The sequence below is a fragment of the Coturnix japonica genome, chromosome 4, assembly GCF_001577835.2.
Source record: "Coturnix japonica isolate 7356 chromosome 4, Coturnix japonica 2.1, whole genome shotgun sequence".
In the NCBI taxonomy this organism is placed as follows: Eukaryota; Metazoa; Chordata; class Aves; order Galliformes; family Phasianidae; genus Coturnix; species Coturnix japonica.
In genome coordinates this window covers 21,483,948-21,500,058 of record NC_029519.1, presented here as the reverse complement: position 1 = coordinate 21,500,058, position 16,111 = coordinate 21,483,948, and the positions used below count along the sequence as shown (strand labels likewise).

Below are 16,111 nucleotides of genomic sequence, written 5' to 3'. Positions count from 1 at the left end.
AAAAAAAAAAAAAAGGGGGGGGGGATTTAAAAAAAAAAAAAAAAAAAAAGCAANAAAAAAAAAAAAAAAAAAAGCAACCATGTGGACACAAAAAGACAAGCCTGGATGCCCCCATTACTCTTAATTGAAGAATGAGCTTCTGTAGTTTTATTACTTGTAGAAGAAGGAGAGGAGAAACCAGAAGTTCTGTATTTGAACACAGATTGTCTTTATAGATAGATAGCTGTGAAGCAACCTGTACTTATTTTTAGAATCAGTCTATTGACCATAATAAATTATTCTGAGATATTGTTAAACCACGTGTGAACAAACTGTGATATGCTAGCAGATCTCTAAATTATTATTATTATTATTTTGTGGGAATATGTAAAAACTAACCAGGAATAATTGATCCATTTAGAATCCAGTAATTTCATTAATGTGGCATTCTGAACAGTCGTGTGTGTGAACACTGACCCTTATTCTCTATGTTTACTCTCAAGCAGATAAAGTCTATAAATAATGGTGAGTTGCAGACATTTTTACATCAATTAATGAGCTGAAGGTAAAGAGAGGATGTGTTGCTTAACCAGAATGATGAGAAAAGAATGGAATAAGTAGATATACTCTGCTTCCTTTACAGTGCATTGTCAGAGCTTCAGTCCTTTTAGCAGTACATGTTACTGGACCTCTGTGCCTGCTGAATGGATGTCAGAGAAAGGTTATATGGCATCAGAATGCATTTGCAGGGCTCTTCCTTTAGTATTTCACTATCTCATAGTGGCAGTCTAAATTACAGCCGGAGAATGCTCGAACAAAAGAAAATTAAAAAGTTAATGACCAAAGTTATGTATTACTATAAACATTATATGGTTTTTGTTTTTTTAAGTGATGTTATGTTAAGAAATTCAGTGGTGGAGTTGCATCAAAGTAGAGGTCTCTGCAAGGTTATTTCAAAAGAAGTCATTTTTTAAATTGATGTAAATACGAATACTTGTATTCCTTTACTCCAGGCAAAGTTTATTTTCATTGTGTCATTGAGCTCCAGCTGGAGTTTATATAGCAATTTTATTTTGCTTAGAATGCATTTGTCAGTGACTGTGTCAGAGTGTGCAATACATTTTCAGAAAATAAGTCATTAAATAGTAAGTCATCCGGCAACTTGCAGTTATCTGGGAGACACTGTGTGCACTCCCTTTTCAAGCCAAACCATGCAAATGATTTTATAAAATTATACAATTATACAATTTTATATATATTTCACGATTTATTTATTTATTTATTTTTAGTTGTTTTTTTTTTTTTGCTTTGGAAAGAAAAAAAAAGAGACTATAATGGGTAGGCACTGTAGAAAGTAAGGTTAACTTCTAAATTGGGCTTATCCAAGGTCAGATAATGTTGCTGTGTTTCACACTGATTTGTAACAGGCCAGATTAAGGCTTTCTGTGCTCTCAGACCACAGTTATTCACCAATAGTTGATATAAAGGAAAAGGAGCAAGTAGGAAATTCTAATTATTAACAGTACAGGAATGCTGAAATAAAACTATTGCATGCTAAAATGTTGAGTTATCAAAGTGAACATTAATTACTATATGCTAAGAAATTCAGCATAAAGAGATGTGACAGTTTTCTTGCCAGGGTGGCATTAATACACAGCTTGTAGTTAGTAGCTTTTAAAGAATACATGTGTTTTTAAGTTTTGTTAGTCTAGTTTTACATTCTGAATTTCTCTGTTCACACACTGGATGAAGCCAGTGTATCAGTGGATAAGGTGATGACTGATGTGCTTGAAACAATTTACTAATATTTAAGTTTATTATAAGCAGGAATTTGGACAAAACCACAAGGAAAATAAAAAGATCACACATCAGAGTGTGTTCAGGCTGAAGCTATATTTCTTAGGCTAAGAGTGATTTGCACACAGCCCCATTGTGGCAAAACTGATCCTTATAAAAGTTCTAGGTCTTCTATCAACAATTTGTTTCAGTTGTTTTCATATTCACAATGAATTTTTAATGAAATATTTTATCTTCTTTATATGAACGCTTCATAATATTGATGATAATGCTACACATACAAGTAGCATTAAAAATGTTATTTTACAAAAATAATGAATATGAACTTGTTTCTTAGACTAAGAAAAGATAAAGAAGAGCAAGCAAAAGGATATGAATTCTTAACTTGACATTTGTGGATGTTTTATTCAAGTACTTCAGTCTCTCAAATTATGATCCTTTTATCTTCAGAGCTGGTAGATTAGAAACACATAGTCTGTGAAAGAGGGAGTTTGGTACTGGTTCCTTACTTTGAGCAAGTTTCAGTACTTAGTGTTTGTTTGTTGTTTTCCATAAGCCTAAATTCTAAGGACATCCCCTTTATAATTATTTTTTAAAATCAGTGCTGTTTATATCTATTTCAGGTGTGTTTAAGACTTTACTTGATCTGAATGTCTAAGCTATGTGTTAGGTACAAGAGCTTGTTTGGAGAGAACATAAGTATCAACATTTTATATCCTTGCTTTTACTTGAATCATTTCCCTGTTATGAACATCAAATCAATTGATTTATTTGTTAGCTTTTCCTGAGTTTTCAGGACACATCTGTGCTACTAAAAATTACTTTCTACTTCAGAAACAATTATTCTAAAGCCATAGGTATTATTTGTCACTTATGTGTCTGAATATTTTATTCAAATTACTGCTGGTTGTTATCTTTTGTGATCAGAATGTTATCTTAGGAGTGATCAGAATGTTAACTTAGGATTGATCAGATATTTTAGTGACTGATCTAATTTGTTATGGTAAATTGAAGTAATATTCACACACCTGAATGTCAGTCAGACTTTTTAAACTGAGCTAATCTAATGCACCTGTTATTTCTTATCTGCATTGGAACTCAGCTGTAGACTTAAATGAAACACAGACAAAAGTAATAAGTTTCAAGGTTTGCCTGCTATCCTTAGAAATAAAATAATGCAATCTGAAAGAAATCAAAGAAATCTCTTTATAACGTACTAGTTCACAGACTTGCAGCTGGAAGGAGAGAGAAAAACAAAGACAGTTTCTTGAATATGATTCACTACTAGTCAGCAATATAAAAGGTATGTTGCCTGATCGATGTACAAAGTAAACTTTATTGAAGTTAGACTAATTTTCAGAGAAATGCTCAATGCTCCTTCTTTATTATTAAAATGTTTAGAAAGAAGGACTAATTCTAATAAATCAGATGGAGATTGTGTATTTTTCCTGTGTTTGTAATCAATGCATTTAACCAGTAATGCTTGAAGTTTTATTTGGAACCTGAAGTGTTAGGATATGATATAGGAGGGTTTAATCACTTTACTTAATTTTTCCAAATAGGCTGATGTAGTAAAAATTCCAAACTATACATTAACCGATATCTTTTTATCAGCTTAAACTTTTTATCAAAATAAATAGCTGCTAAAGCTATTGGAAATTGAGATAAAACCTTAGATGACAGAATATTTAATAGTACATTTAGTATTCTGAAATTCTGAATAGCTCAGTATTTCTTAGACGAGGATGACATGTTCATACTTCCAGCAATGGAATTAGGGTCCCTTTTTTTTCACTTCCAGGATACTGTGTTTGTTTAATATAAATCTGTGTTTAAAAAATACTGCTTTATGGATTAGAAAATATATATATATCTTAAAGGCATTACATAAATGAAGGCCTATGTTATTTTTAAATTTCACTTTTCTGAGCAATTTTCTTAAAAATTAATTATGTTTTTCCCTCTAAGAATCGTTGTGACACAATCTGTAAGTAGCAGGCACAAAATAAGTTATGCTATCTTAGTTGTACTGATTATTCTCTGACACTTATCAGAACATTAGGCATTTGAAAAGCTACAGAACTGAAAACTGAAAATGATTGGAGAATGTGGAATTACTCAAATTAAAATTTACTGGAACTAATAGTTAAATGTAGTAATGAAATAGAGCAAAATGTTCAGCTTCTATCAAAAACATGCCCTTCATGTAGGTCATTCTAACACTTAGCAAGAAACTGAAATAACTATGTGTTAAGTAGTAACATCAAACAGCGTAAGTAAAATTTAGAGCAGCAGTTGTATCAACTAACCATGCTGTCTCAGAGAAAAGACTTAGTCTTACCAATTTAGTGTGTCATCTCAGTGTAGTATCAGTAAAAGAGTCGTCTTTTACGGATCGCTATTTTATATTTGTAATTCTGAAAAGCACACTGTGAAATACTGCAGGTGTGAACCTGCATTTCTGATCCCTTGTCTTGTTTTTCTACGTTGATCTTGATCCAAGTGAAACCAAGTGTTTCTTAACAAACAAATGCACTCGGGTGAAATTCCAAGTTAATCAGGAGAAAAATAAGCAAGTAAAATAACTAAAAAATAATCAAAGAACAGATCTGGGCACTCATGTACACCACATGAAACTGAGAGATGGGGATCTGAAGAATATGGATGAATATCAGTAGCATACGCTCTGTATCAAAGGAAAGTTGCAGGAAAGAATGGAAAATTCATAGATCACCATGGACTTGTTGGATGAGGCTTACAAAGATTTGCTGCTTTGTCTCTTCATTTGGAACGTGACTTATGGCTTTTTGTGTCCTGATTTTAATTAGTATATTTTATGAAGTTAGAACATTGAAAACTTTGCATATTTTATAAATGATGTACTGACAGCAAGAAGTAGAAAGATTTAGATACAGTTTCGTGTAGCTCTATGCAAGAAATATCTCCTTGAGTTCAGATAGAGATATATGTCATCTAGAGAAAAGGCTATTAACTGCCACATATACAAGACTGTTTCTTCCTGGACAGGATGAGAAATAATAATGAACCATTACGGAATTTTATAAAGGAATTTCCTTTACTGATAGCATTTTCAACCTAATATTTCTGGCTGAATAAATAGTATTTTGAATTAAAATATATTGAAAGGGGTTGATTCTTTGATGCATCTATCCAGCTGTCATCAGAATATAAGTAGATAGATTTCTTTTTTTTTTTTTTCCATTGATACAGTATAGTTTAAATGTCTTAGACTTGGACAGTATAGCCAAACATGGACTAAATCTATGCATGTTAATTTAATTATATTTCCTGTAATTGAAGACTAATGAGCACACTCTTCTGATGGTATTTTAGCTTGCATATAATTTTATAAATATTTCAACTTAGATATAATTAGATAAATTCAGCTTGTTTAATTAGTAATGTAATCAGCCAGTATAGTAGTAAAGTATATGATATTAAAAATACAGTGATTATGCATGCTAATGAAGTATAAGCAGATAAAAAAAAATAAAAATCCATGCTTTTACAAGCAATTTGTATCTTACTGTAGGCTTTACAGCTTACTTTGTTATTGCTTTTACTCAGAAATTTGCATGTCACCTGAGGATAGTTGAAGGTCTTTCTTAGTAGATTTTCAACCCAAATGTTCAGCTGTTTCTAAGATAACTTAGGAGAATTAACTTGCACTTTTATCTTTTCTTTAATTATTCATTTCCATTTGAAGTGGGAACTTGAAAATGTAAAGTTACTTTTCTCTAAGCATTATTCCTTTTTTAGTCTTCCAAGAAACTTTCTCCAAGTTACAGAACTACGAATACCAGAAAGAAGGTAGACCAAGAGTCTTATATTTACAGAAATTAATGAGATTCCATGGATCTGTAGCCTGTGTCTGCTAGAAATTATGAAGAATTTTCAAAAATGGAGCTTGTTAGATGCTGGAATTTGAATAAATAATATGGGTGAAGGCTCTGAATAAGAGCCAACATTCAGATTGCAGGTTTAAGTAGATATTTGCATAATTCAGAAATTAATAATATCAAAAACATTTACAGTAGGCTGTTTATAAGCTGTCAGTGATTATAATAGAGAGTGAACAGAAGGAAAAATATAAGTGGGAATAATATAAATATCAGATTTTGCCCCCTTTGTTAATCATTCTAAATATTTTTTAATATATGTTTGAAAAATCTTGTCTTTTACAGAATTTTTCTTCAAGGAAGACTGAAATACTAATGTGAAAACTAGCTAATATATTTTTTTACCCAAAAATTGAATATAATGATCTTTGTGATTCTGATTCTGTGAACTATAATAAAACCTTTAAGAATATCAATTTACTGGAAATAGCATGTTTCAAATAGGGTTATCATGTGGTTTTGCATCTATAAGAGCTTAGACAGGTAGGTATCTAAATTTAAATAATCACAGTAGACATCTGTCTGCTTCTTCCCGTGAGTTAATATTTTTAGGATATCCAAAAAAAAAGATGGAGTAGTTAGTTGACTTGATTTTAGACTTTTCTTTTTACACTGTTGCACTGTACAGTGCTGTAGAAAACAGGCAAGAGCTATAGAGGCGTAAAGTAAGAAACTATATACTGATTTTCATTCTGTTATCTGAGTGGCTTTTTCTAGTTCATCACTGTCGAAGCAGTGTATCAGCAGTCCTCTCAAACACAGAAGATTTCCTTTGCTCAGGGTTCAACAAGTATTTGTCCTTTTTTTCTCTGGTGAAAACTCTAGTTACATGTTTTTATAACTGGTATTTTTTGTGTTATTTTCATTTAAACAGTAGTTTATTATTTGGAAAAGGCTTTACCCAAACTCCTATTACTTGGGTAAGTAGCATGCATAATTAACGTGTTGTTATAGAAAGATCAGTTGTTGCTGAAATAATTTTAAAGCATTTTTAGATCTGTATGTGACACTTCACAAATAAATTTACAGGTTCTTAATTTCTAAAGCTTGAATTAGTTGAAAATACTGTATCTTGCCATTAGTGTAGCTGATTGTTTTTAGTTTGAAGCTCTATGTTGCAATTACATGTGTCTTCTCAGCTGCTCTTCCTAAGGAAATACAGATTTGCATAACAGTTTCCATGCTGGGCTTACTATTATAACATATTTGGGCATGTTTTTACTTACATTTTCAGGTAATCTAATGTCTGATACCACAAAAGAAAGAAGCAATATCAACCACTGCTTTTCTTCTGCCCTTGAGTATTGAATTTCTTTACCCCCTTTTCAGATTTCCTATCAAGTACTTCTTTGTGTTGAACTGGATATGGAACATTACTAGACTAATATGCACTTTTCTTTATCCCCCTCACCCCATTTGAGATAGCAGTGATAAATCTAGTTACAGTATACTGAAGTTTCTTACCTGATGTACTTTATGCATTCAGATCTGAGACCATAATTCCGCATAGTGATTTGCACAAAATGCAGTAAAAGCAAAATTTTGAGAAAGTGTTTAAATGTAATCTTTCTGAAATTGAGATAAAATGGGGGTGAAAAATTTCACAGAATGAAGTTGAAATCATGCAGTACTGCTTACTGGTATAGAGTAATTATCTGATCAACTGTCAGAGACATCATATTCTAAAACTAGAGAGAAAATGGATCTCTGTAGATGGATTAATATCGAGTTCTGTGGGAGAGGTTTCTATCAGTAAGAAACATAATAATGCTGGAATAATTGTTTAACATTTAATTCTTTTCTTCAGCAGCTTTCCTTGTTGTATTCCAGCAAGAGATTTTTTTCTTGGAGATCCCGTTGACTGCATCATACTAAAATCTCCTGCCACACATTCATGTTCATCTAGAAAATAAGGAAAAAAGACCTGTAAGCTTTTATTGTAGGAATGTGTAAATATTCAAAATTCACTCCTTTAAGCCATTCAGTTTGTACAGTAACAGATTTCTCTTCTTGACCCATGGACATTCAGTTGATGAGTGTTGAGTGCTTGTAGTCTACAGTGTTAAGATTATGGAATTCTCTGGTCCCTACTGATAATTTTAATTTCCCCATATTCTCCTCTTGTAAGTCTAAAATGTTTGGTTAGATTTGAGTGAGAGTGTGGAAAAGTTGAGAAGTCAGAAGTAGGGCCTCTTATGGTCTCCTCTCTCAATGGCTAGTGTCAGAGCAATAATCAGTGACCATAATTGGCATTAATTACAAAAAAAGTATGTAAAAAAAGTGTTTTTACTCAAGTATTTCTAGCATATAAACTAACTAGCATCATATGAGTCTGAATTTAATTATTCATCAGTGTATTTTTTTCTTAGATTGCACAACCTGTTTAATTTTACATGTACAGAAAAGCCATGGACTTTTAAAGAGCTCTTATTATTAATATAATGTATAATTACAAGTGACAGTTATCTTTCAAAGATAAACTTTTTTTTTTACAGTTGTGTGAGTTACAGTCTGTCTAAAAGGTAATTTGCTAAGTGCTCAGCATTTAATGGAATAGTATTGTAGAAAGCCTTTTTATATATTATATGTGCCTCATTGCATCAAAAAAGACTTTATATTCTATTCTACACTGCAAATTTATGTTTATATTCTAGAAAATGGTGTGCTGACATAACCTAACCTTCAAGCTTTAAGTACTAGGGACTAATAGCAGTGTTGCCATGGCTTGCAGCATGTAACGAAATGTCATGAAATGTTCTAGACTATAAAAATATTCTCAGATTATTCTTTTTCACTCTGATAGAGTATTCATATTAGGTAATCATGCTGACATAATACTGCTTTCTGTGGAGATTTCCTGCAAGCTTTCAGACAAGAAGTTTCCCCAAGTCATAGATTTATCGCAGTCTTCTGCATATATGTGCATGCATACTGTCATTCACACTTCAAAATTACATCAGTTGGTCACAGGAACTTGATTTGAGGGTATTCTAAAGGTAAGTAAGTATGTAGGGAAGTATGTGATATCTACCTGGAAGTTGGTTTACATATAAATACAACAGAAGGTGGGATTCTTCAGTGAACTCACTGTAAAAAATGTATGCTGTCCTTGCATTCATAACAATTGAATATACACAAAAATACATTATTATTATTTTTTAATTTCTCTGAATATTCATTATTCTATTATTTTGCCACGGAAAAGAAAATACTGTTTTACTGTTTTTTTTCCATCTTGTGGCAAAAGTAGTCTTTTATACAGAACATACAGAGATTGGTTTGTCAGCTGCTGACAGGTAGCTCTTTGGATTGGAAGGTAGCACAGCTTAATGAAATATATTACTGTCGTTTAATCTTTCCAGCTCTGTAAGAGTAGTCATAAAAACAGAGCTCATGTATATCAAAATATCGTACATAGTAATTGTTCCAGAAATACAACTGTTCTCATCTTTACTGTAATAACAGTAAAGCTGCATGAGTCATGTCTAGAGATGACATACATTTTTTTACGTTATTTGCATGGATTTTAATTGCTTGTCTCTAGTTCACCAAACAACTACTTAAAGTGAATGTTGAAGAATGTTGGGTTCATTTACTACTGTACAGGTTTTCAAACAGGCAGAATAAAAGTAAACAAATCACATTTTTATATGGAAAACTTTCAGTACAGAAATGAGGAACTTACACTGCCAGGAGACCCTGTTGTGGTACTTACACTCCATCTGTTTTCAAAGCTATGTATTTCTGCACAGTGCTTAAAAGGAAAAAATAGCTATTATTCTGTCTTGAAACAAGATATGCAAAAACTCAAACAGTTGAAACAGCCCTGAAATCAGACATACAAATGAGACGTGCTGAAAATCTGATGCAGAAAATTATGATCAGAAGATAAAAAGCTAGATATATTAAAATGTGAAATGGATTCTTTTTGTGCATATAAAGTATTGGGGTGAAAATAGCACAAATAATCAACTGTTCATAAAATCACATTATATAACTAATTCTACAAAAGATTAATTCCTTGAAAGATACACAGTGATATATTTTCCCCATATAAAAACTCAATATTAAAGATGAATAAATTAAAATTATTTTGATTCTATTTGTAATATTATGCTTTGTAGTTACGTTCCTGAGTTTTTCTGCTGTTTCATGTATTCAGATATTTTTCCTCAAAACCTCACAATGAACAATTTTGTCATGTTTTTAATACTTCCTCTACTAGAAATATACAGCGTTTCCTCATATTCTATATGCCATAAATTTCTTTCTCTGTGAAGTTTTTCAAGTGTGTTACCTGCTTTGATGCCAATTTATTGAGCTGAAAATTGAGGGATATCTAGCCTGTCTTTGCTTTACTGAGCTGTCTTTGTAATATCCCAGTGCACTGTTGATTTAGAGAACAAAGACAAGAATTTTGAACTATTATTATACTCCTGGTTTCATTAGCTGCTGCTATTAAATTGTCGGAAAAACCTATTGATTTATTTCTGATTTATAAAAGCACTATGATTTTACCTTGTTACTGGAGATGGAGATTTTAGCTGTGCCCACCTGTCCATACAATGAGTTCAGTGAATGTAAAATTCTAGCATAGCTGTGAATGGGAATACCAAGTTGGAACTATTGTGTACTGACCTTGCACTCACTTACTCAGGTATCAGTGTCCATGACAGGTGCGAGGCACTGGTTTTTTTATACGTTTGAGAGGGCACTGTTTCTTTCAAATAGAATGAAGCAGGCACCTTCAAAGAAAATTAATTCAGAGGACTAAACTAAACTCATATTGCATACCTGTCGTGTTGGCTGGGGCAACTTTGAAGTGTTTATTACTTTCTTCAGCAACACTTGAGTGAAACAAAGTGGAAATGCTGGAGTCTTAAACAAAAAAGCATAAAAATGTATTTCTATATTTTATGCTCCTCATGTTTGATACTCAGTATTTTAAATAAATAAATAGAAATAGAATTTGTATGTCCAGTTTTTAATGGTCTCATTGAATTCTATTGCTAACTGACTCAGTGCCTAAAGAATTCTTGTAAGCATCCTGAAAGTAAAGTATTTATAGATTTGACTCCCTAATCTACTAAGACTGAACGGTAAAATACTCAGATCTTAAAACAGGCAAAAGAAATATATATTAAATTCAGGCTATGATCTATTCTACTGACACTGAAGATTATTTCATGTATTAAAATATGAGTTACGTCATGTGCTGTCTGGAAGGAGGTCTAGTGGGCATCATGGTACCTTCCTGTACAGTCAGGGCAACAGTCCAGGTGTGCAGAGTAACCAGTTTTGTCAGCCTCTGTAAGGAAGGCAGTGTTATTTATATAGTTTTCAATCGGAATAGATCTGTTATAGTGCTTTGTTTTGTCAAATTAAAGACTATGTTAGCCATGCTGTCCTTCACACATGCCTTTTTTTGAGTAAAGGTAGCGCATTCAGCACTGAGCTGTGATTATGATTTTGTCTAGATGCACAACATTTGAGATACTCTCAATCTTCTAGTATTTTGTCTCTTTGATTCTGGAAATGGTGCAAAAGATATTTCAGCGTGGTGAAGTTCAAGTGGAGAAATGCATGACAGTGTGACAAGATTAGAAGTGCAGCAGTGTTAAAAGTTGATAGGATACTGTGAAATCATAGAAATGAACGGCATTTAAATCATTCTATCTGCATACTAGTGGAAACCTCGTCAGGCCTTTCAGCAACATCTTTTATATAGCTACAGTGTGTGCCCCATCTCCTTCCTCAGTTTTGGGCAAGGTAAACTTTGACTTCAGGATTTGCCAGAAATCCTGTTATTTGTGTGATATAATTGCATGAAACTGATGTTACATACCTAAACAGAACAGGGAATATAGGTCACAAATTCTTAATTTATTTATTTTTTCTGAAATTGTGTGGTGCATAAAAAAACTATTTCATATTTTTATTTGTCACTTGAAATGTTTTTCTGCTCCCTCAGTTGTTTGTTATTTGTCTTCTGTCTGACTAATGAGGCATCTTCAATCCTTTGTACAAGGATAAAGTGTTCTACATAAGCACTTTGCTCTTTTCCTTTCCTTATCTATGAGCATTACAAATACTACATTTTTTTCTTGGTTTTCATTTTTTCTTGACAGTATGCTGGTAATCTTACAGACAGATCTGTTTGTCAAGAACTTGTTTTGAAATAGACGTTTTATATATTCGAGACTATTCCGTTTCCTGGCTAGATTTAGTTAAATTTTGCAAGGTTTGTGAATCAGAGCTGTAAGTTCACAAATCAGAACCATACAGTTGAATCTGTTTCTATATTTGGAAAACTGCCACTAGAATTTAATTGGCCACAGCTTTCTATTTTGTTACTTTTTACTAGAATACCCGTCTTAAAAGTAGAAAATAAGTAATGAATCCCGTAGTAGATCCCTCTTAATCCCTTCCTGTTCATAGTGAATATTGATGCATTGTTTATTTGCTCATATAATATAAATAAAACCAATGCAGTCTAATTCTGTTTGGTATATGTACTCAAATCAGTCTACAACCAGAAGTGAATTAATGCCTGAATCGAGTTTGAAACTGTAGACAGCTTAGTGAGCAAAACCTTTATACGTTTATCTAATCAGACTTGTTAGCATACTCTGCAGAAATGTTTCCTTGCACCTGTGTCTACAGAAATTTAAGTGCCTTATGAAAGATCCCTTCAAAATATTTAAGGAGTTGTAATTTTTACTGTAAAAGATAATTGTATTAATGCCAGTCGTTCACTCTTCTTGCAGTGCAAATTAGAATATCAAGCTTGTGTCTCAGGAAAACAAATCTCAGTAAAATGTGAAGGACGTTGCCCTTGCCCTTCTGACAAATCCACAAACACCGGCAGAAGTGATCGGAGAGGTGAGTGATGATAATTTTTAATGGCTCATGTCTAGAAGAAAATCAGATTTTGTTCATGGAAAAACACAGTGATCACAAACATTGTATATTTTTTAATAAAAAGAGTCTTATTTTATTCAAGGATCTTTTCTTTTGAAATTGTTCCTACTTCAGTGCACCACTGTAATTTTCAAATGCAGCTATTTTAGTGTGAGTGATTGTTCTTTTCTTTCCTGTTAATATTCCTCAAGATACCTGTGGCAGTACATATGACAAAGAAAAAATTCCTCTCTGCTCCTTAATGTTTTCAGCTGAATTTGCAAGAAAATGTGACTGGGGGGAAAAAAAAGAAACTTAAAAAGCCCTCATTAAAGCTTATAGGAAAAAGCAGTTGCACTTAAACTATGGAACTTCTGGTAAAGATTGTCATGTAAAAATGATTTCTTAGAAAAGTGGATTGAAATGTGTTTATCTTTTTCGATCATATGTGAGTATGGAAACATTTGGTTGCTTTGCTCTGCTGCTGCTTCGCTACTGATGCAGCTGAAGAAAAAAATTTGTGGCTAAGCATATTTATATTTCAGTAACTACAGGTGACTTTGGAATGTTGTTAAACAAAACAAAATTTAGTGATCCTGCAAGGAGAGCCATTACAGCATGGTAATATATGCATGGCATATGCATAGCATGGCAACCATGGACCTGAATTTGCCAAGAACAGAACTGGAGGTCAGCCCTGAACTTTGCTATCTGTATTTACTTTTTATTCTATGTTTAGTCACACTGAATTTGTGAAGCACAAGTATCCTGTATCCTAACTGGTTAAACACCATATTAGTTTTTGAAGATTTTTTTTTTTCCTATAGAAATCTTTTAAATACAAAAGAATCCAGAACTATATTTCTGACTTACGTTAACATTGGGGTTTTTAAAGCTTTTTATTAAGCTTGATTCACCATTGTTTTATTGAGAAATTTACTGTTAGCACTTCCTTTACCAGCTCTTGCTGCTGACAAAAGTGTATTTTTTTAATCATTATTTTTTAATATAACAATTTTTTAATGTTTTTTAAAAAGGACATTCTTTGAACAGGTAATGAACGTATGAGCACTGTAAACACTGGGCTGTGTGCACTAGACAAGCCAATCAAGAACCTGCTTTGAAACATTCCTTTAAGCCACTCATGGTATTCTGTAATATTACTGATTATATAATTAAATATTAGTAAATATGTGCAATTAAATTTTGACTGTGCTGCAAACTCTGAAAACCTTGGGATTTTTTAAAGCATTTATTATAAAATTTCATGTAGGAAAGGTAAAAAAAAATACATAAATCTGTTATTTGCTCACACTGCCAGCACAAATTAAAACCATAATAGAAGAGGCAGTCATATATGGTCAGTGTGATCCCATAGAGTATAGCATAAATGAAGTTTGCACTAGCAGTGATTTCTGGCTTGCCAGAACAGATGTAAGGATATTTGCCTAACAGTGGGTAGGAAGTGAAATTCAGACAATCAGCTGAAAAATATCTCTCTGTGAGTAGTAAGCCTGCCATTTGCTCTGTTAGTTTTTGAATATATCACTGCCCTCCATTAAAAAAAAAATAAAATTAGCATTGTCTCTGCTTTAAATTGTTTCACCTGATACAGTTTTGTTTTTTTATTTAATTTTATCTTAGTCTGTGTTTTCTCAGGTGGACTATTTTTTCTACTCCTGTATGTAAACATTGAAAGCAACCTGTTTTGTTTCTAATTAAAATTGTTTGTAATTAGTACTGGTAGGAATGAACTCTTCTTGAAGACTTATGCTGCCAAGGGAACAAGATTACTTATGCTTAGTTATGTAAAAGAGAAGGCAGAAAGAACCTATATAAGTGTAGGAATTACCACTAATCCTGTCCTAACAGATTGTCAGGGCAAGCAAAATCAGGGCTTTCCACATGCTACATTTTACCAGGACATTTAAATTTGAATATAATTTCCTTACAAGGCCAAAGGCCAGGAGATGTAAGAAATATTAATGTGAGTTGACTAGCACTGCTGACATTTCAGCCACTATTGTAACTTGAATACAAATTTTGTTATAAGTGCTGAAAAAGAATCCAATTATTTTCTTTAAACTGCATTCCATTAAGTGTTAGCTGTGTGTGCATCTGTGAATTGCTTAGAGATTTGACAAAGCCAGAGACAAAGGAAGATTAGCGCTCCAGTTTCAGATAACTTCCTAAAACATATGCCCTATCCAAAACATTTTTCCTTTATTCCTATTCACAAGTTTATTATTCACATTTATTTATTTATTTTTTAAAATTTAATTTTTTTAACTTTTTCCCTTTCCATGTATCTAGGAAGCAAGCATATCTATGAACTTACCCGAAGTATTTTTGGTATGAAATGCCATTCTTCTTTGGGAAGCAAAATGAAATCAGTATTCAGAAAGAAAGATTTGCTTTTCAGTGTCTGTGCCAATCTGATCATAAAACTGCACAAAACTCTTAGTTGGAAGGTGTTTCTTTCTTTGCTCAATGTATGAGGCATCTGAGGGTGTGCAAGCTTTTCTGAAAGGTGGCTCAACCCAGTGATACATTCAGTAACAGTGAACCTGCCCTGTGTGCAGGGATTGTTAGTTTGAATCCGAATACAAAATGGCAAAAGACTTGATCTTGACCTAGATGTACAAGTTGCTACCAAAACAAGCAATAAAAAAGAGCAGAAAAATATAATCATACTAATCTTTATTTTGTTGTGGTTATGATTTAGAAAAAGCAATCTGAGTATCATATAAAATAAAAATAAAAAGGAAGCTTAATCTATGGCCGTAAGACTGGGGCAAATGTGAAGAATGCTTGAAGTGGTGTTAAAAGGAAGGGTCACACACAGAAATGAAAATACAGAATAGTGGAATGTGTTAGGGAGTCAAGAAAGAAAGGTAAACCAGAATGAAAGAGTGAAAGGATCCCTAGTGACAGAGAAGTTAATCAAGAGAATTGAGGAAGCACTTACAGGGCTCAGTCTTTTCCCAGCAGATCCATTGCTACACGTCCCACTTTCACCCTAATCCTATTGAAATATGTGCCAGGATTTGGGGCATTCAGGTCACAATGGCTTGTGCAGATGTGCATATAGGGATTTCACTGAGTGAAATCTATTGGTCTTGATTTCTGCAAGCTCTTCAGAGTTTTTTGCCCAGTGTTTAAATGGGACCAGAAAACGGGAAGTTTTCTTTGACAAAAACTCTCCGCTTTTTATAAGACTGAGGAGACTTCTGTCCTCTTGGCAGTATCTAATGCTACTTAGAATCTTCTGCTCTGGGGCAGTTTGAGGCTCAACATAGAAGATGAAGTGTTTCAGACCTTCAGTCTAGCAAAGAGAGAAGGAATATGTCAGTCCTTGGAAGGAAATTGTTTCATGCTCATTCAGGAGTTGAGGTGAAAGGTAAAGAGTGTTCGCACTGAACTAAATGAGACCTCACTTTTTGCATCAGTAGGAATTCTCTCTTTAGTTAGACATTTCCTTCTGTTTCTCCTTTACTTCTTATGGAGATTATATG

General features: G+C 32.9%; 1 protein-coding gene across 3 annotated transcripts in view; it reads left to right on the top strand.

Annotated features, from left to right (window-relative positions):
• Window positions 1-16,111, top strand: part of SPOCK3 (SPARC (osteonectin), cwcv and kazal like domains proteoglycan 3) — a 135,654-nt gene that overhangs the window by 84,534 nt on the left and 35,009 nt on the right. For all 3 annotated transcript variants that reach the window (XM_032444342.1, XM_015860982.2, XM_015860981.1), the window contains one exon: window positions 12,464-12,578. In XM_032444342.1, the coding sequence (XP_032300233.1) occupies window positions 12,464-12,578 (115 nt within the window). The remainder of the gene's footprint in view (window positions 1-12,463; window positions 12,579-16,111) is intronic.